General features: G+C 37.1%; 1 protein-coding gene across 1 annotated transcript in view; it reads left to right on the top strand.

Annotated features, from left to right (window-relative positions):
• AKAP6 (A-kinase anchoring protein 6) overlaps window positions 1-20,188 on the top strand; it is a 434,750-nt gene that overhangs the window by 352,770 nt on the left and 61,792 nt on the right. The window contains exons 10-11 of the mRNA XM_040969476.1: window positions 10,925-11,071; window positions 14,121-14,345. Of these exons, the coding sequence (XP_040825410.1) occupies window positions 10,925-11,071; window positions 14,121-14,345 (372 nt within the window). The remainder of the gene's footprint in view (window positions 1-10,924; window positions 11,072-14,120; window positions 14,346-20,188) is intronic.

Below are 20,188 nucleotides of genomic sequence, written 5' to 3'. Positions count from 1 at the left end.
GCATTGGAATGTGCAAAAAAAATTCAGATTTTTAGATTTTCAAGATAATATAGCACAACCATGAAATTTCAAAGCATGGAGGAGAAACTGCTACCATGACCATACTGCTGGTGGCAAGAGTTGGCAACGTTGTTCTTAGAAATGTGTTAGAGAAACATCACTATTGATGCAAGATTTTTGAAGAGTAGCATTTGTGATGTTATTTTAAAATTCTACTGGAAGGACTTTATTGAAATAGGGCATAACAACATAACTTCTTTAATATAAGTCTCCAATTCTTGCCAAAAAATGCTTGGACTGTTTGATTCAGCACCTCAAATTCAGTGAGATGCCTCTGTCAGGTAGGATCAGTGGAAGGTGGTTTCAGACTCTTCAGTTTGCCCTTTTCTTTCTCCATGAATCTCAATGGCTCCACTTAACGCTTTATGTCACTGTATTTTTGCCCCACTTTTCCCTCATAGGTTCTTCTGCATGAAAATCTTATATTTGAATCTTATTCCAATAAATAACAGCTTCTCCTTAACTTGGAGTTTTTCCATCTGGCTCTGTCTTCACAGAATAATGTGTAGAATAATTGTTACGTTTGGCTTGGTAAATGTGGGCCCAAAGAAACTTAACTTGCTAAAACAATGAAGAACTTCAGTTTTTATCTTCCAGTCTGGGTAGATATCCTCCATCTACTGGAACGCTTTTAGTAAAAAGGTACTCGGTGTCTCCGGGGCCGTGCTCCTCCTTGGGCTTCCAGCCTTTGATCCTTGGCCTAACCTCTGAGGTTACATGCAACAGATTAATGTTTTACATGTAGAATTCTTCTAAATATTTAAAATCTGCTAACATGTCCTTCCTCTCTTCTCACATCTACTTCTTGTTTACACTTTGGCTGAATTCCTGTGGCTCCTTCAAGAACTTGTCCTGTATGGAAGTGTTTGAATACTCTCACTTCCTTCTCTTCTAACATCAAGGTCCCTTTTAGAAAATGGAACACAAGCAGAACCAGAAAATGTTGGGGCCTTGTAAATCACAGTCAATCTGCCATATCTGTCTTATTTTTGACCCTTGCATTTTTTCTGTTGTCTCATTTTTGAAGTTTTATTATATTTTAGAGATTTATATATTCAGAATATCAAAGCAACAGAGGGAGAAACAGACATCTTCCATTTACCATTTCACTTTCCCTGTGACTACAGTAGCCATAGTTGGGTGAGACTGAAGCTGGGAGCTTCATATTGGTGTCCCCTAGGGGTGGCAGGAGCTCAGACACTTGTGCTATCTTCCACTGTTTTTCCCTGGCCATTGGTGGGGGGCTGAAGCAGAAGTGGAGGGATTGGGACACGAACTCATGTCCTTATGGGATGCTAGCATTACAGGTTGCATTGTTACCTACTATGCCACAATGCTGGCCACTGTTGAATCACATTGAATTTAAAGCCTGTTGAAGCCCAGTCAAATCCATATTCTTCATGCAGTTTTAAAGTTTTTGTGAGAGGTGAGGAGGATGGGTTGAGCTGTTTGGTTATTAACTGTCAGATTTGACATTTATCATTTTCCCTTCTAGATTTAATCTATTATGCCAACATGTTTTATTCCCTTTGGGGTTTATTAACACTATCTTCTGAAATAGACACTGTAAAGTAGCTGCCTGAAGACTCAGATCCAAGTGAGGGGCAGAGTTTGACCTATGTTGTGGAAAGTTCTAGTGCAGTGCTTGCTTCAGCAACACATATACTAAAATTGGAGCAATACAAAAAAGATTAGCATGGGGGAAAAAGTTTTAATGCACATAGGAAAATTATAAAATTCATATAAGAAGGTGCATGTATGGTATCTCTTTAAGAACTTACCTAGGCAACTGAAGCTATATTTAATCCATATCTCCGCATGAGTTAACTGGCAGAGCTGAGTAATGGCCCTTTCAGATTGTACAAATGCTTCCCCATCCTCCACATTCACTCTGTTTCCTCTTAGCTCCCTCAGTTGGGCTAACAAACTAGAGAGTATGCATCATTCTTCTTTTAATAGTGAATATGTTTCTCATTTTTAAAGAGCAGCAGCATTGGAATATAAAAGAAAACAGTGCTTCTCCCTTCTCTGGTCAGATTCTCTACCTTACTTGCCAGGTAGTGAAGTATTGGAACTAGTTAGTTTGAGAAGCAAACTCATATGTCCACATATCAGGAAATACAGTTAAAGCGAGACTTCATGAGCTGTCTTGCACGATCAAGTGCCTGGTAGTCCCACACAGCTGAGCTGTTTTACATCAAACTGTTCATTTCCTTTTATGCAGGTCCTTCCTTATTGATGGAATACTATATGGGAGACAATCTTCCCAACAGTTGCTTCATCTCTGTTGGCCATCCTACCATCCTGTTTGCATAAGAACTTTCTAGGTGCATGTAGCTTAACTGCTTTGTTAGCTAACTACTTGTAACTTTCCACACATCTTCAAACTGTTAGGCCAGCTAGCTGCCTACCAACAGCTAAAGACCTCACTTTGAAAATGAACCAAAAACCTTATCACAGTTAGTATGGCTTGGGAGAGCTAGCTGTTAATTAAGCAGGATCTTTTTGCCAGTGGTTACCATCATTGTTAACCTGAAATCTGCCATGGTGGGCATGTTTACATCATACAGATTAATGAATGGTGCAAGTCAGGGCTTTTCCTTTTTCTATTCATTTTTTCCCCAAACAGGCAGCTTACTAGCATAGAATTACTTGTTGGTATTTAAGTTTATGATCTCTGGGCAAGGTACTTATGGTTTTTATTAGCCAAGATTGTGTAATCTGGCAATCTGACTAATATGCCAAAGTCATGTTTTCCTCATCTGTGTTATTAATAAAATATTGAGTAAAACTTATGCAAAGGAGAGACTTACAGTGTAATGTGTCCAGTCACCATTGATCATTAAAGTTGAATGTTCAACAGGTTTTGAATGGACTTCCCCTGTTTCTGTGCTTCTTGCTAATTTATATCCATCTGGGTCTGGTGCAATAGCCTAGTGGCTAAAGTCATCACCTTGCACGAACCGGGATCCCATATGGGTGCTGGTTCATATCCCGGCTGCTCTACTTCTCATCCAGCTCCCTGCCTGGGGCCTGGAAAAGCAGTGGGGATGGCCAAGTCTTTGGGACACTGTACCCACATGGAAGACCCAGAGAGGTTCCTGGCTCCTGGCTTTGGATCAGCTCAGCATTAGCTGTTGTGGCCACTCAGGGAGTGAACCAGCGGATATAGCTCTCTGTCACTCCTTCTCTCTGCAAATCTGACTTTGCAATAAAAGAAATAAATCTTAAAAATAATAATTATATCCATCTTTTTTTTCTATGCTTATGAAAATCCAATAAAAATGCATATCAAGGAATTAACATCCTTGCTACAGGGAGTCAAGTCACTCAGTTTTTGGTGCAGTTGTTAGCAATTTAATTATGTTTAAAACCTGGTTAGTAGTGTAGTAAATAACTAGTATTACTACAAAATTACATTGAGAAAGTAATAGGATTGAATTCCTACACAAGTTGACACTCAATTAAAATTTCCATATATCCAGTGAATTAGCCAGAGCTCAGCCAAGAAGCCAGATTAAATACCTTCTGATTAGGCTGATCACTTCAAACAGCAAAATTTATAATACAGTCAAATCAGGACTAAAAACATCAATTGTAAGTGGGGTTTGGCTTATCACATGCAGATCAAAAGCAAAAAATAGAGAGCTCACAACGTATTTTTCCTTGAATTATTTTTTATTGATACTAGAGGAAAAATAACACATTAAGGTCTCCCCACTGAATTACTGTCCTAAACTAATAGATCCATGGGGCTTGTTCAGCTAAAAGCCACAGCAGACTTTGTAATGCAATGATGTAATCTTGGCTTTGTGTCATTTATACTCAACTTAAAAAAAAGAAAAAACAATTTTCTTGAATAGACAGGCTGACAACGATGTTGTTCGGTATGGATTTTTATTTGGATTCTTTCCAAAGGGTTCACGTGCCTTCACAGCAACACATCATGCCTGCTTACTTTTTTTTTTTCTTTTTTGCCTCAATTCTAAAGTTTTCCCCTTTTCCTAGCTTTCTGTTTTTCTTTTAAGGTCTCAGTTATGTTTGTAAAACTAACCAGCTCCACTACAAAATTAGGATGTATCTTGCAGAGAGCATTCATTTAACTTTTTGCATATTTTTCCTGAGGTCATGTCAAGGTTAGTTTGAATTCCATCCTACATTAAGACTTCTTTCACAGCTATTTAGCTCGGCAGCCTACTCCCCGCTGGGGTCTGCCCCTTGGGCACGTCAAAGCTTCAGACCTGACAAATCACACACAGATGAAGCTGTACAGTTTTTTAAACAGTAACTTCTTTTTTTTTTTTCTTTTTTTCTATCCTCCTCCATGTTAAGTTCCCCTCCCCACCCCCGGCCCCCGAATTACCATTTCAGGAGTGTTGACTTCTATTTGAAGCTGTTTTTACATCAAAGCTACTAACTAGAAATATCATTTATTTTATAGTAAAGTGCACTGAGAGTGTTCTAGTCATCAAGACCACAGACATATAGGCTATTCTTGAATAGTAAATCTGTAACTGCATTATCAGTATCAGCTCAATGGTATTGGAAAGGTGGCGATAGTACAGTGTACCAAAATGGAAAGACAAAGTGCATCTGGCTTATAGGAGATGATGAGTTGAGCCTAGAAACATTTCTTATCAGTATTTTAGCAAATAGTGAAACTACTGGTGTAACTCCACTTCCTGTTTAATTGATGGAATGCTTGGTTACTAATGAGGGTATTAGTAAAACAGTATCCCCTTTACAGTCTTAAGTAGATCAGGTTTTTTAAAAAGCAATTTACTGTCTTCATTTTTTATGGGATGAAAATATTGATTGCCACGAAACAGCTACATCAACTGAAGAAATAGTGTAATTCTTGCTGTATAGTCATTTTTGACAATGTCAGATGAACCAGATTATAGTTTCCTAGTTCCCACAATGGAAAAACAGTCATTTTCTTTCATAAACCATAGGCTTTGTATTACATTTTTATTGAGGACAAACACCTGAAGATATTATCTGTGGGCTAAGCTGAAAACTTGAGAGTGAGGGGGGAAAAGTACTATTTGAACTGTTCTTCTCTTCTTGGTCCTGTTTTACAGTTAGCTCAGCATGAAAATACTCAGTGAAGAGTTCTATAAAAGGTTGCCTGGTTGAAACTAATTAAAGACAGGTCTAAATAGGAAAAGCAAAGAAAGGGGGATCAAAGGAATTACATTAAGTGTCAGAATGCTGTTTCAGGACGTTTTAATTTTTGTTATCCTATTCCAGGAAGACAGTTAATTCCAAAAATGCCCACTTTTTGGCCATAATTCCAATCTTGTGTTATTTTTTGCAGTAAGATGCATGTCAACAGGCAAACATCTTGAAGAAATCATTTCAGCACTGGCGCATTAACACATTATGGTGAAAAGAGGGGCTTGTGCTTTTCACACAGTGCATTTCAGTCTTCAATTAATGTGAAAGCACTACAATGCCTATGCAACTTCTCTTGCCTAGTGGTGCACCATTTATCATTGCAGTTTTACATTGACCTTGACACCCACTTCATTAGAATAAAGATTGTCTACCATTTAGGTTACATTGTTCCTCTGCACAGAGACCCCATGCAAATTTCTGTTCAGATAGAAGAGCTGGGAGGCTGTCAGAGGTCATCTGCATTAAATGATTGCAGCTATTTTCCAACTGCTTCTTTTCATTCTACTCAATTCAGGCTAGGAGGATCAATCAAGTCCTCTGCCTGAAACAGTGGGACTGCTGGGAATATAACTGTTTTGGGTAGCGGTAGATATGCCCTAAACAGTATTAAATATTTAATATAAACTCATTAAAGGCTATGCAAAGACTTCAGAAAGATACAATATTTATAGAAATATATACTGGACTACAGTGAGCCTTTTAAAAAAACAAATAAAATAATAATGATCAATTTTATCATTTTTGAGGGTGCAAGGGCAGTATTTCTTAAAGTCAGTCAATATTTCCTGTAAAAGGCGTTTTTCTCTTACGACAGAGATGGAAGTTCAGAGACAGCCTTGGTGCTTTATGCCATATTTTACAAGAAATTGATCTGAAGAGTTTTCCATTATGGGTGTTTTTATTTTTGTTCAATAACAATGCATTCTGCTCTGGCTGTATTTATTCTATAAGGCTTAGATATTTGCTGTGTAAAAAGGAATGATTGGAGAAATAAGTTGCCAGGTCTCCTACTTAAGTTTTCTGAGTAGTATAATTGGAATTAAATTATTAATGGGAGATACTTTAAAAAAGATTGTTTTATGATCTTCTATTAGGGAATTTGCAATTCATTTTAATATTTGTAGTTTGATTTATATTAAAGATAATGCAATCTATGTCCAATTAACAATACATGGCCAATGTAATGTGATTTCCAGATCATGCAAATGGAATAAGCTAGAAAGGGGGGAAAACTCAATTCTTAACCTCAGATGTAATTGGCTGTGTGAGTTCTGGCAATTTTAAATGACATTGCACTTTTTAATTTTTCCAAAGGCTCAGCAGCAAATTTATCCCAATCAAGAAAGCCTATTATTAATTTACAAGGACAATTGTAGGAGTCTTTATAATTTCTCTGTGCAGTTATTCGCCATAAATTCTAATAGTGAAATACAAGGAGTTTGCAAGAAATAACGACTGCTATTTGTGTCTCGATCTTGAACTCTGATCTCCAAGCTTGAACATCTTCCTAAAGTGTTGGTGATACTGACCTCATGTGAAGCATCATGCATTGTGAGGTGCTGGACACTGGCCTTCTAAAAAAAGGAGGCAGCACAGGAGCTGCCACAAAGGCGACACTGGCCTTAGCAGATTCCTGCACCCCGCATGTGCAGCTGAGCTGTGGACCCTGGACTTTCCTATAAAAAGACTCTTTGTTCACCACTGAATGGCATTAGGCATGGACTTGCTGAGGGGCCACCATGAAGCCTCGAAGGAGGAGGACAAACACTAGCCAGCAAACACAGTATGAGAGTCACAGGCAGACACATCCCTGCATTTTTGTGCAAAAATGCATATTTTCATGCATTGTTTTGCCAATGTGATGGTGTTTTTGGTGCGTTCCTCGCATATGCTTTGCTGATAAACTAAGATACATCCTATGCTTCCCCTCAGTGTGCTTTCTCTGGTTTTCTATATAATGAGTTTATAAGGGAGGGGCTTCTGCTGGATATACAGGTGTTTGAGATGCTCATTTACATAGGGAAATATATTCAAATTTATCATTCCTCTAACTGATTCATTTTCCTTGTTTTAACTCTTCCTAAAGTAAATTCCCAAGGAAAGAAGTTAAATATGGTAGCAGATGTAAATACTTAAACCCTAAGGACTCTAAGTCTGACAGCCCTCTTCCAAAAACTGAGAAAATTCCTCGGTTTCTTGTGAAAATTCTTGCGTTTCTTGTAGCCAAAGCTTTACTCTCTGTCCAGCAATGTCTGGTCTCTTTTCAGCATAACCAACAGAAGCACTATACAAAAGTCTTACAATGGATGTCTTAATCTCTCTGTGTGCTTTTAGAGCATTATTTTGAATTCCATCATGCTGCCTTTTTTCTTTTTTCTTCTGAAGTTTTATTACAACAGCAGAATTCCCAGGGAGCTTTGGGGGCAAGGTTCACATAATATAGCCCTGAAGTTTTGCTTAGGTGGAAGCCGTCCCCCAGTCCTGGCCATCTTTTGATGATCTTTCTATTTCAAAAAGATTCGCTGGGTAGAGTCTTACAGCATTAGCTGCATCTCGTTTATTTATTTTTTTTTATTTACTAGACGGTGAGCATCTACAATCCTTTCATGATGCTTTCTTTCTCTGACCTCACAGTGACAAGGCATCTTGTTCTTTAACATTGAGGGAGGCAGGAAAATGCTTGAGTTGCTCAATGTGTGCCTTCTATACCAGTTTCAAAATGGCTTATTCTTCTGGTTTCCATGGTGACAATTAACACTGTTTCAAGGCATTGTTCCAGTCTCCATTTGGGCAGAATTTTCGGTGTGATTTTTAACAAAAAAAAAAAAAAAAAAAAGGTTTGGGGGGAACCTTTAGCATAACTGTCAAAAAAGTTATCTCAATCAAGTCTTCATGCATTTCTAAGCATATTTACTTCAGAAATCACTGTTGGTGCTGGCTTTGTTTTATACTTGTAATTTAACCTTTGCCTGTCTGACTACAAAAAACAAGCAATCATTAAGAATTTGCTGATTTAAAAAAATTTTAATTAAAACAGTTAACTGCTGTTTGTGTTTTTTTTTTCTCAGCATTCGTAACTTTTCTTTATATTCACATTCACAGGAGTGACATTTAGTATAGTAGAGGCCTGTATCTTTAATTTAGATCATTCACATATCTATTAGGGGGATTCATTAGTCAAAATTGAATTGGCCGTGCAAATACACTTAATAATGTAAATATGCCCTTTCGATGGAGTGTATTTTATTTTTGACCAGACAGAGAAGCCAACAGCAGGTGCTTTGGGGAAATTAAATACTGAATGCTTATTTACCTTAGCACTCAAAAAAATCCACCTGACTTTAACTTTGCTAATCTCGTTTTTGGCTATTGAGGAGTAGTCTATATCATAACATCCCCTGACTGCAGGGCACAATAGGGCAGCCTCTGCTCACTTAATGCTGTGGATGGAATGAATATGAGGATTAAATTATCTTCTCACCACAGGATATAGTAGCCCTACTTGGTAGGATGACCAAGAACTGATAGCACTGGCAGTTGATTCTCCCACCTAGTGACTGAAAAGAAGTTAGCAAAATTATACTAGCATCAACAAAACTATAACCCAGCTGGCATTGTTGCCATAGAGTTTGAGGTATAAAATCATATCATAACCAACTTACAGAATGACTCAAAAATGAAAATAGGGCTTTTTTTGCCTTAAAATAGTTGACAATCTATGTCTTTCATTTGCCTGCCAATATTTCTAATAATTAAATAGATTCTATTTTATAGCCAGAAGGGTTTGTCCTTCTGTGGGTGAACATATGTTAGACATGTCAAATATTGCAGTATGAACCTTCTGCCTACTTGATATACTAGTTCTCCAAATATTATGCTAAAGTCTTACAGAATTAATTATATAAATCTTTGTCTGCTACGTCATCTTTAGATGAAAATTAGATTATATGAAGCAGATTGCCTTCTCCTCCAACCATCAATCTGACAAAACACTAAGTTTCTAGAATACTTGTTGAGTGTTAAGTCCTGAAACTTGGAGTGGACAATGAGTTTTCCCTAAGTGTGTGTGTGTGTGTGTGTGTGTGTGTCGGGGAGGAGGGATGGTTAACATGGACATGGCAATTGCCTGTCATCGGAAAATGCAATCAGAGTTTCCCTGCATACTAGGCCAAATTCTAAAAGCACTCTAAAGCAACCCTTGATTTCCTTCATTATGCATATTCATGTAATTTTGGATACTCTGACAACCTGATCAACATTCATTAATAATATGAAATGCTTTAAATCACCTCATTTAAAACATTTTGTTCTGTGATCCACAAATGACTAACATTTGGAGAAGTTTACATAATACAAATGATGTGCATGTTTAGTGTAAATGAAAGATTAAAAATGAAACTGGAAGTATGCAAACATATGCAAGCGAATGCTGAAGGTCTATTAACTGAAACAGTGATATCACACCTTCTTTTCCTTGAAGCTGCTGCCAGTTGTCTTATAGTTTGGAATCTTATGTATAAAATCATGTTTTTGAGGTGAATAAAATCACTCTACTGTTTGGGTGTGTTTTGAACTTGCTGATATTCTTCTTTGCCCAGACAAAAGGTTTTCTTGTTCAGCATGAAAAGAGTAATTACCTTGGGGACAACCTTGTTCATTTAGGATGGAAGAGTCTGCTACCATAGAATTCAGTAACCCAAGTTTGGTGCCCATGAGAAAGAAGGTTGGAATTACTACTGAATTTTGGAAATGTGCTAAAGTTGACATATGTTTAATATTTTAACCAAAATCTTGGGTTTTTTGTACTCAGTGGTATTTTTACATATCATTAAAAAAATAAAACCACAGTCATTTATAGCCCTCCTTATTAAAGGAATTTCTAACTCAGAAGTTATCTGAACAGCAATTTGGTGAGAGTCACTACAGTAACTGTCATGTTATATAGCATTGACATCATCTACAGCAAAACATCTTTTTGGAGACGAACACATGGCAGATTTTAGGATATTATATATTTTGGGAAAAGGATTTTTTATTCAGCTGTGATACATAGGACATGGATGGAGACATTGATTTATAGCCATTCCTAAAGTTGTGATTTTATTTTGCCTCTCTTTTTTTATCACCTTCTCTAAGCCTACACAGATGTTTAAGTGAAAGAAAAATAAAAAGTTAAGTGAGAATTCATGGAACTTACTTCCTCTGTATTTATGGTATACATGGAACTTACTTACTCCATAGTTACAGAATTTTTATGGGCAATTTAATTTTGTTCCACTCTGAGCCTGGTCATTTTGGGGGCAGAGGTGATGGGTTGGGCAGTACTTTTTGGAACCAAGTATCGACCAGATTTTCCTGTAGTAGTAAACCCCTTAGAGCAGATATTTTCCTGTAAGAAATAATTTAAAGATCAAGTGGTTGTGTGAATCTTTGGTTCACAAAGATGTAAATTTTAGCTAAGTGCAAAAACTTTGACATTTATATATGAGACTGTAGTGCATTAAAAAATAATAATGTCTGCACTACCCCTCAAGTACTTGAAGTATCTAGGTTTACTCTCCCCACAAATTTTATTGGAAGCAAAATTTTTTAACACCTCAGAGCAAAACATACTCTGCGGGCAAAGATTTTTCTAAGCACAATTCCCTCCATGGTGATGTCTGTTGTTCTGTCTGTGTTGCAGCGATACAGCGTGGAAATGTCCATCAGGCACCTGAAAAAGAAGGAGCTGCTTAGTAAGGTTGAAGCTTTGAAGAAAGGTGGCGTTTTACTACCAAATGATCTCCTTGAAAAAGTGGATTCAATTAATGAAAAATGGGAACTGCTTGGGGTATTTGCATTTTTATTACCATTTGTAGGCAATGTGTACATTTTTGTGTAGTGAAGTACTCTATCTGTCTGATTTCTAATTTGAGGCACAAATATCTCTCTCAATTTTCTACCTACATTTCAAACAAGCTATTCATGCTATTATAAGGAAAACACTGCTTTTCCTCTTCTGTTGATTTTTTTTTTTACTCTGAGCTTGTCACTTCTCAGATTTTAATAATTTTGGTTCTTTAATACATAAAAAGTAAGTAAAATATGCCATGTATTATGGGTATGCACCAAGTCAACTATGATACAGTATATCTGATATACACCGACTGTCATGCTTGAGTGAATGTTAATAGAATTTATTCTGAAGGTACATGTTAGAGACATCCCCCATTTAACTATTTACTGTACCCTTAAGATGAAAAGTGGAGTTGTCACTACAGCTTTCAAATCACTCTAAAGCCACCAAAACAAAGATGCAAATCTGACCCAATCTGAATTGCAGAATTAAACCAGCCCCTGTTTTGTGCCTCAATTTCCAGCTCACTTTTTACAAAAGCCAAAAAAAAAAAAGTTTCATGTAATTCATTTCACGCAATGATGGGCTGGGTTTCAGCCAAGGACTGAGATGCAAGAACCTGGCAAAAAAGGCAATATAAAGATTCTGTTACGCAGAGACCAGGAGGGCACTGTGCAGGAAACAGTACTGCCCTTCTGGGGGAAGACAGCTGAGAGAGAAGTTAAGCTGTAGTTTTTCACCAGCTTCTAAATTGCCTTCACTTCAAGCCAATGGTAAGCTAAATTTGTCAATTACCTAAATGATTAATTGTAGCAGCTAAGTATGAGTGTCAGTTTTGGAGCCTAATTTTGTAAGTCTTTTTCATTTTTCTGCCATTTAAAGCTTTTTTTTTAATACTTCACTTTTTTATTAAAAAAAAAATAACTCCTCATGCACCTTGATGACTTGGGGGGAATGCCGGTGTACAGTGTTCGCTAGGCATGATCTAGGTGGTTAAAACTCTGTAAGGTTAAGTCCTTGCATCTCACGTAAGTTCACTGCAGTGTGCAGTTGAGCAAAGTAACCTAGAATGTTCAAAGTGCTTATCTATTGTTCTATTGCTTTCTGGTTGCAATTAATAGCTTTCACCTTGCTATGTGGTGATTTAATTCAGAACCTACTAAATTCTGCAGGATGTGTTGATCTCAGAAAGGGGTGATGTGATTAGTATGACATTTAAAAAGATTCTTTACTTAAGAGATAAGAATTATATGTGTACCTTTATGTGCTTGATAAAGTGATAGTGTGTTTGTATCTTAATAGCTGTTGCTTACTTAGTAAATAGTATTTTTGGTTAGACATTATTTACAATGTCAGTATACTACCTCTTCAACATAACTTTTCAATTAATATTATGTTTTAAAAAGTACAATATTTAGCTACCCTTTATTAATCAGATAATTAAAGTGGTTATTATTCTGATAAAAATATCATTCAAATGCAGTATGCAGTTTTACAATGATTTAGTGGGGAGAACAAGAGAGAGGGAAGATTTCAGCAAAACCTGTACCACACTAACACTACCAGGCCTACTGTTTTAATTGGCATGATTACATTATAATTGGCATGAAAAAAAATTAAAGACAAGGATTTTAACTTCTAACAATAGTAAAATAGAAGGATATGGTTTTTAATATTACTTTCATCTAAGGTGAACAGTGTGGAATGGAAATACATTAGAATGAAATGTCAGTGGTGCGTACAGTTTAATCTGTGAAATTTTGTCCCCTGTGCTGCATATTACTCTGTCTCAATTGCATATTAAACAACCCTATCAAGGCAGGCATTGGCATCTGCTGTGCTGACACAAATTGTGAATTAAATGAAATTGATGTCCTCTGTCGTATATTTATGAAGACGGACCATTCTCTGAAGTATTCTGTTTATGAAGAATTTATGATTGCAAACTGTTCCAGAACAAAAAAGTGGCAATAAATTCTTTTTTGTGACCCTACCCTCCAAGGGCATTGATTTCACCTCCTGCTGCTACTTTTGTTACAGCATAAAAACAATAGCTAAATCTGGATTCCACTGGCGGTCTTCAAATTATCAATATTTGCAACCATGAAAATACAAGGGTGTTGCCAAGAAAGGCTATTTTTCTGTTACAGTATACAAAGACACTATTTACAGAACAGTACACAGCAGATGAATGCTTGTTGACTTAATTTTATTTGTGTTTTAAAGCTTATTTTTGTAGGTTTAATTCATCATTATAGATTAAATCCTATTGATTCTCCAAAGAGGAGAGTGCTTGCCACCAAAAACAAGCAAATAAACAAATACCTTATGGCTGTTTCATGCCATCATGGTTAAGCTAAAAAGGCTTCCAGCACAGTGAATTGAGGATTATTTTAAAACGTATATTAGAAAGTCTAGCATCTCCCAAAGTCAGAGTGGGAAGAATTGTAGGGTTGAGCGGTTTCCAAGTCAGGGAGGATCACAAACAGCAGTAAGGAAACTAACTACTTGTTTTTAAAAGCCCCAGTCATATGGTTTGGGGAATTGTACTTCACAAAACAGAAAATAAAAAGGGGGGGGGGTGAGGTGGGGAGGGTGGGGAATTTAGTTCTCCATGCACAATCTACGTTTGGTCTGTTTTAGCATATTGTTTAAAGTGAGATTTGTACCTCCCAAACATTTTATGTAGAGAATTTTTTACTAGAAACTCATGTTATGAGAATTAAGATAAGTTTTTATCTGTGACCACAGTGAACTCTTAGCCAAATTTCCTTTCTGTTATGAATGAGGTCTTCTTAAGCATGCACTGGTAGTCAAAACAACATACCCTGTCCAGGAATTCAAATCCCCAGTGGAACAATGAGCTAATCGGAACTGAATGTCAGTTAGTGGGTGAGGGTGCGGGGGCAGGGGAAGAGTAGCAGGACCAGCTGGGCCCTTCCAGGTGGCTCCTGTTACCAACCCAACTGTGATGTCTGTGTGGCACCTAACTAATGTATCTTTTTGTTTTTATTTTTGTTTGTGTTTTAATCTGATTCACTAGAAAACTCTGGCAGAGAAGATGCAGGACACAATGGCAGGGCACAGTGGTTCAGGTCCACGTGACCTGCTTTCTCCAGAAAGCGGAAGCCTGGTAAGGCAGCTGGAGGTCAGGATCAAAGAACTGAAAGGGTGGCTAAGAGATACAGAGCTTTTCATCTTCAATTCCTGTCTGAGACAAGAGAAGGAAGGAACAACGAATGCCGAGAAACAACTGCAATACTTTAAGGTAATAAAAAAACAATCAAAGTTGATAAAAAGCTTTCTTTATGATGTGGATGAAATATTTTTCAAGTACATAAAGTATTGTACTCATGTGTCTATGTATCACTATTCACTTAAATGTTTCCTTGAATTTATAGACCCCCCTCCACCTTTCTGATACACCAACATCTCTGTGTGTAAGATGAGCATTAAGCATGTCAAATGCACATTGTATAGGGTAAATGTCTGCGGCTGGTGTGTTTTCTACAATGTCTATTAAAGAAAAGACTTTGATAAAAACAAGCCAGCGAACACTGAGGATCACTGGGAACTGTGAAAGACAGACCTAACTATTCTATAAGTAACTTAATTTAAAAAATACTTGCATAAATAAGTAGGATTAAAACACAGGTTTAGTTGAAGGTTATAACTGGTAACCCAAAAAGAGCACAGTTTTTACATATGAAAAAACTAACTATGTATAAAGAGAAAGAAAGCATAAATGATGTCCCTACACTATGGAGCCTATTCCATTATAGAATAATGCCAACCTTAGTGGTCTCATTGATGTGTTCTGATTGACGTATGTCCCTGACGGTTTGTTCCCAGGTTTGTTTCTGTTGTTTACAGATAATGCTTTCAAAACTAGGTCATTGGATGTCTTCTCTTAAGGTGCAGCTAGCCTGTTACTACTACCTGAACCCTCATGTAAATGCAATCCCTAGTTAAGCTCTGAGTGATGTCAACCTAAGGCTTTTGGGCTGTTAAATATGGATTTGGTGGCAAGAAACTTCATAGCACAAAAGGTCTTACAAAGTTAAACCAGGAAGGAAAAAAACTACTTGGAACCAAGAAACTGGTTCTTGTCGAAGCGTCCTTACGGACCAGGTTTTATTCATGCCATCCCACCCTTCAATCATCTTGTAGTCTGTCAGAGGATTTAGTCATGTGTAGTTCATCTGCCCTCTGCCAGACAGATTTATCTCGCTGACCTACATAACCCAAGAGCAAACACATTCCAAGGTAAGAACCCAACTGTGTTACACATCTGTAATTGTTTTACCTGAAAAACTTGTCTTCTGCCATTTCAACAAGGTTAAAGTTAAAATTGAATAAAAGTGTCTTGCCAAGGCAAATGGGTTTTAGAGTTTGAAATCTAAACTACAGATGATGTGCTATTTCCTATCTGCTGGTTTCTCCTCATCCTGAGTATACCGAGATGTAGTATTCTGACAGTTGCCCCGTTATGAGAGCTCAGAGTGTAACTTATAAAGTGCCCTGAACATGAGTCAGGCAGATATTGAGAAATCTATTTGCCTCAATTGCATTTTGACTGCAGCTTTAGTGAATTGCTTAATGGCCTCAGAGTTGGTATGACAAAATCCCAGCTGAAACATGAGACCCTTGACCATGTTTTCTGACCTCTTGAGGCCTGGACTTAATCCTCTCTAAAATGGGTTTCTTAACAGTATTTTTTTTTTCACAAGGTTTTGAGTTAACATATGTAAATTTTTATTTCAACTTTGTATAGTGTTGCATTTGTAAATGATAGAAATCTTGAGGTAGGTGTTTGGTAGCCACTTGGGCTTGCTGTATCGTATTTTGGAGTACCTGGTTCAAATCCCAGCTCCACTTCCAATCCAGATGCATGGTAATACACTCCTGAAAACCCAGCAGATGATGGCTCAAGTACTTGGATCCCTGTCAGCCTGAGGACTTAGCTGGGGATGCTGGCTCCTGGCTTTAGCCTCGCCCCACCTTAGCTATTGTAAGCATTTGAATAGTAAACAAGAAAATAGACAAGCTTTCTAGGTCTCCCTGACTTTCAGTTAAAATTTTCTTAAAAATAAGAGAAATTTTTTAAACTTAGTTTTCTACTTCATGTAAAAGGTAACCATGAGGCCAGCATTTTGGCATAAAGGGCTAAGCAACTCTCTGTGACACCAGCATTTCAGGGGGTTCCTGTTCCAGTCCCACTGCTCCTTTTCCAGTCCAGCTCCATGCTAATGCCCCTGGGAGATGAGATTGCCTGACTGCTCGGACCTCTGCACCCACATGAGAGACGTGGGACAGTCTGGCCCAGCTCTAGCCATTGTGGCCATTTGGGGAGTCTACCAGAAATGGAAGACCTCTCCTTTCACTCTCTCTGTAACATCATCTTTTAAGTCAATAAATAAATCTTTAAAATAAAAGTATGTCTTTTCCTAAACAAGGAACCATGCTTAGAGTTATCTTTTCAGAATTTCCTTTGTCATTCACTATTATAATGCCAAGAGCCATTTATGTTTGTTGAATATGGCTGTAATTCAAATTTTTACTATTATGTAATATTGCATTTTAAGAATATCGCATTTAATGTTAATGTTAATACAAACTCTGGTTTCTGTTAGGATCTTTTTTTTTTTAAGATTTGAGAAAGAGGTACCAAAAAGATACATTTTTTTTTTTAGTTTTCATATTTTATTTATAAAGAGAGACAGAGACACAGGGAAAGTGCATGCACACGCAAGTGAACACACTTCCATCTCCTGGCTCACTTCCCAACACCTGCAGTGGTCAGGGCGGGGCCAGGCTGGTGCTGGAATCCCAGGGCTTGATCCAGGGCTTTCCTCTGGGCAGAGGAACCCCAATTATTTGAGCCATCACCTGCTACTTTTTAGGTTACATATTAATAGGCAGTCTGAATTAGCATTGGAGCCAGGACTGGAACTGAGGAACACTAATATAGGATGTGTAATACAGGGAGATGTCCCTTTGAGGTAAGTCATGCCTGGGTCTCCAAAGACACTTATGGTGAGTGATAGCATGAGGGTTGCATACCAGGATTGTATGACTCTTAAGTCCATTCTCTGACCTACAGTGCACAATTGATATTTCTTGATGTTTTTTGAATGTCCTGTCTTACCAGGTGACTCAAGAAGCTTGACTAAACTAAATGGCATTGTTTCTTCATGATAGATTTAGCAGTCACTGTGTTTAGCAGTTTAATCCATATACCAAATAGCTTTATTGAGGATATTGAGGATGAAAGAATATGTGAAAATATTTATATTTTATTTTGCATTTTTGTATTTGATATAAATTTCTTTGTCACATGCCATTTTAAGTTAAAATTTTTCCATTTTTTTTAAAGTTATGACATCTTGATGATCTTTCTCTTTCTTCTTCCTTGCTTCCCTTCCTTCCTTTCCTCTGTCTTTCCTTCTGATAAAAGACTTTATTTACTTATTTGCTTACTTACTGAAATGTCAGAATTAGACTAAGAGACAGACAGAAAGTAAAATCTTCTTTCTGCTGGTTCACTCCCCAAGTGTACACAGTCTCCCATATTGGTGGCAGGGTCCTAAGTACTTGGACCATTTTCTGCTGCTTTCCTGAGGCCACCAGCAGGGTGCTGTTTTGGAAGTAGGGCAGCTGAGGCATGAACCAATCCCCATTTGGATGCTGGCATCACAGGTGAAAGCTTAAGCTACTATGTCACAGTGGACCTAGCTATAGTTCTAAAGTTGATCTGGAGGAATTTGATAAGGTATGTGAAAGGGCTCTACTAGTACCTTTTATTATTTTTTAAAATTATATATGTGAGTGTGTGTATATATATATGTATATACATATATATGTCTGGGGACAAATGCTTTTTCTGGCTGCAACTGTAGGAATATCTGAAGTGTTTAGTTCATTGTCTATAACTTAATAAATATTTCATGTCTTACCACATAATATTTGTTATGGGAAAGAATAGAACCAAATGTTTATAATATAATAATAGAAGATAATAATCATAACCTATCAAAACCATTGTTGGTAATAAGGATACAGTAAAAAAATATATATATACATATATATATACACGCCAGAGCCAGCTGGAGAAGGGCAAATTCAGTAGTGCTGCAGGACTTTGTCATCAAGAAGATGAGTGAGTCGAGTCTGAAGGTTCAGTGACCTTGCCGGTGATTAGTGCCCCATATTTGCTTAGCATTTTAAATTTGATCATATACTTTTATGTGTGTTATTATCTTAAAATGTACATTAGCTGAACGTTATGACCACATTCTTATATGTGTGTTCATATGTTTTTATGAATGAAGCACTTGAGTTGTGGAAAGTTAATGTGACTTACTTGAATTCACACAGCGACCAACCAAAGAGAGCAAAAGCAGTGATTTTTTATTACAAACTCTAATAGTCTCCTATCTTGTCATTCACTGACTTTTCAAATATTAAAAATTTATATTATACCACATCAGGGGTGAACAACATTCTCTAATACAGTCCAGATAATAATAAAATGTCACAATTGCCCAGTTTTGCTACTTAAGTGCAAAAACAGCTACAAACAACACGTGAATGAATAAATGCAACTGTGATCAAATAAACTAATTTACAAAACTGTGAATGTATATATAGTTTTTTTTAAAGATTTATTTCTGTTTGAAAGGAAAAGTTACTAAGAGATAAGAAGAGACAAAGAGATCTTTTATTCAGTGGTCCACTGCCCACACGATTGCAACAGCCAGAGTTAAGCTGATATGAATCAGGAGCCAGGAGCTTCTTCTGGGTCTTCCAGCTGGATGCGTGAATCCAAGTAACTTTCCCAGTCCGAAAGCAGAGAGCTGGATCTGAAGCGGAGCAGCCAGGACTGGAACCAGCACGCATGCAGGATGCCAGTATCATAGGCCTAGGCTCTTCATGTGTCTATTTGCCATTTATATTTCATCCTTTGGGAAGTGTTTGTTCATAGAAAACAAACAGTAGCCTGTATTTATTTCACAACCAATAGTTTTGTAACCTGGCTCTAAGAGTAAAAATTAGTATGATCATAGGAATAGTTGCCTGTTCTACATCTTTTAGGAAATGAAGGCCACGATCAACTGCATTAGAAGGACAAAACTGTATTTTTAGTAATTATAACAGCTGTAACTAATATTTAGTGAGTTATCTGGAGTTATGAAATGCATTTGTAAATATTTTCCTGTATTACTTATTTACTCTCCCTCCTCCTAAAGCAGGTTGTATTATTAATCCCTATTAAAAAATGAAACTACTGATACAGGAAAGAATGATGTAATTTACTCAGGGTCATGCAGTTAGTAAGTGGCTGAACAAATAGTCAGACCTATAAACTGCCAGAATCCAAAACTACTTTATAAATTTAACAATTTGTAGGTCAAAATCTATCTATAGAAAGAGAAAGTATATTAATTGTAGCTTACCCTATTGTTGATCATCCCATTTCTTAATATCTAACAGCCATCTGAAGGAAGTCAGTAAGTCAGTATTTTAACCCTTGGAAATTAAAATTATGAATATACTAAAAGGATCTAAATTAGCTTTGAAATATGTAGCATTACAAAGTAATTACTCCAAACAGGAATATAACTAGCATGATTTTATGAAATAAGGAAATAAAAGAGCTAAACAGTATGAATTATTTCCATAGAGTTGGCTGTTTAGCCTTGAGGTTCAGCTCCCAGGACTCCTGCACCCCATTACAGAGTGCAAGGTTTGATTCCTACTTCTGCATCCTGACTCCAGCTTCCTGCTATTGTAGGCCCTGGGAGACAGTGGATGACTCCACTGCCAGCTGTATGACAGACAGACTCATTCCTGGCTCTGACCAGCCCGGAGTTGTGAGTGCAGAGAATGAACCCATGGACGAACATCTCTCTTTGAAATAAAATGAAAATAAATAAATAAAAGTTTAAGAAAACTAATTAGAGCAGGGAATCTGACTGATCCTTGTGTTGAGGACTAAAACATGCATGAGTTTATCCCAGCTCGGCATCTCTCTAATCAATGAAAGGTTCTGGTCTCTCATCTTAAAAGTGCAGATTATTTTACCTCAAAGAGTGATTATGGTGCTAAATG

The sequence above is a fragment of the Ochotona curzoniae genome, unplaced genomic scaffold (genome assembly GCF_017591425.1).
Source record: "Ochotona curzoniae isolate NIBS_2020 unplaced genomic scaffold, NIBS_Ocur_1.0 scaffold_4701, whole genome shotgun sequence".
NCBI lineage: Eukaryota > Metazoa > Chordata > Mammalia > Lagomorpha > Ochotonidae > Ochotona > Ochotona curzoniae.
The sequence above is the reverse complement of the archived record's forward strand: the minus strand, read 5'-3'. Positions and strand labels throughout refer to the sequence as shown.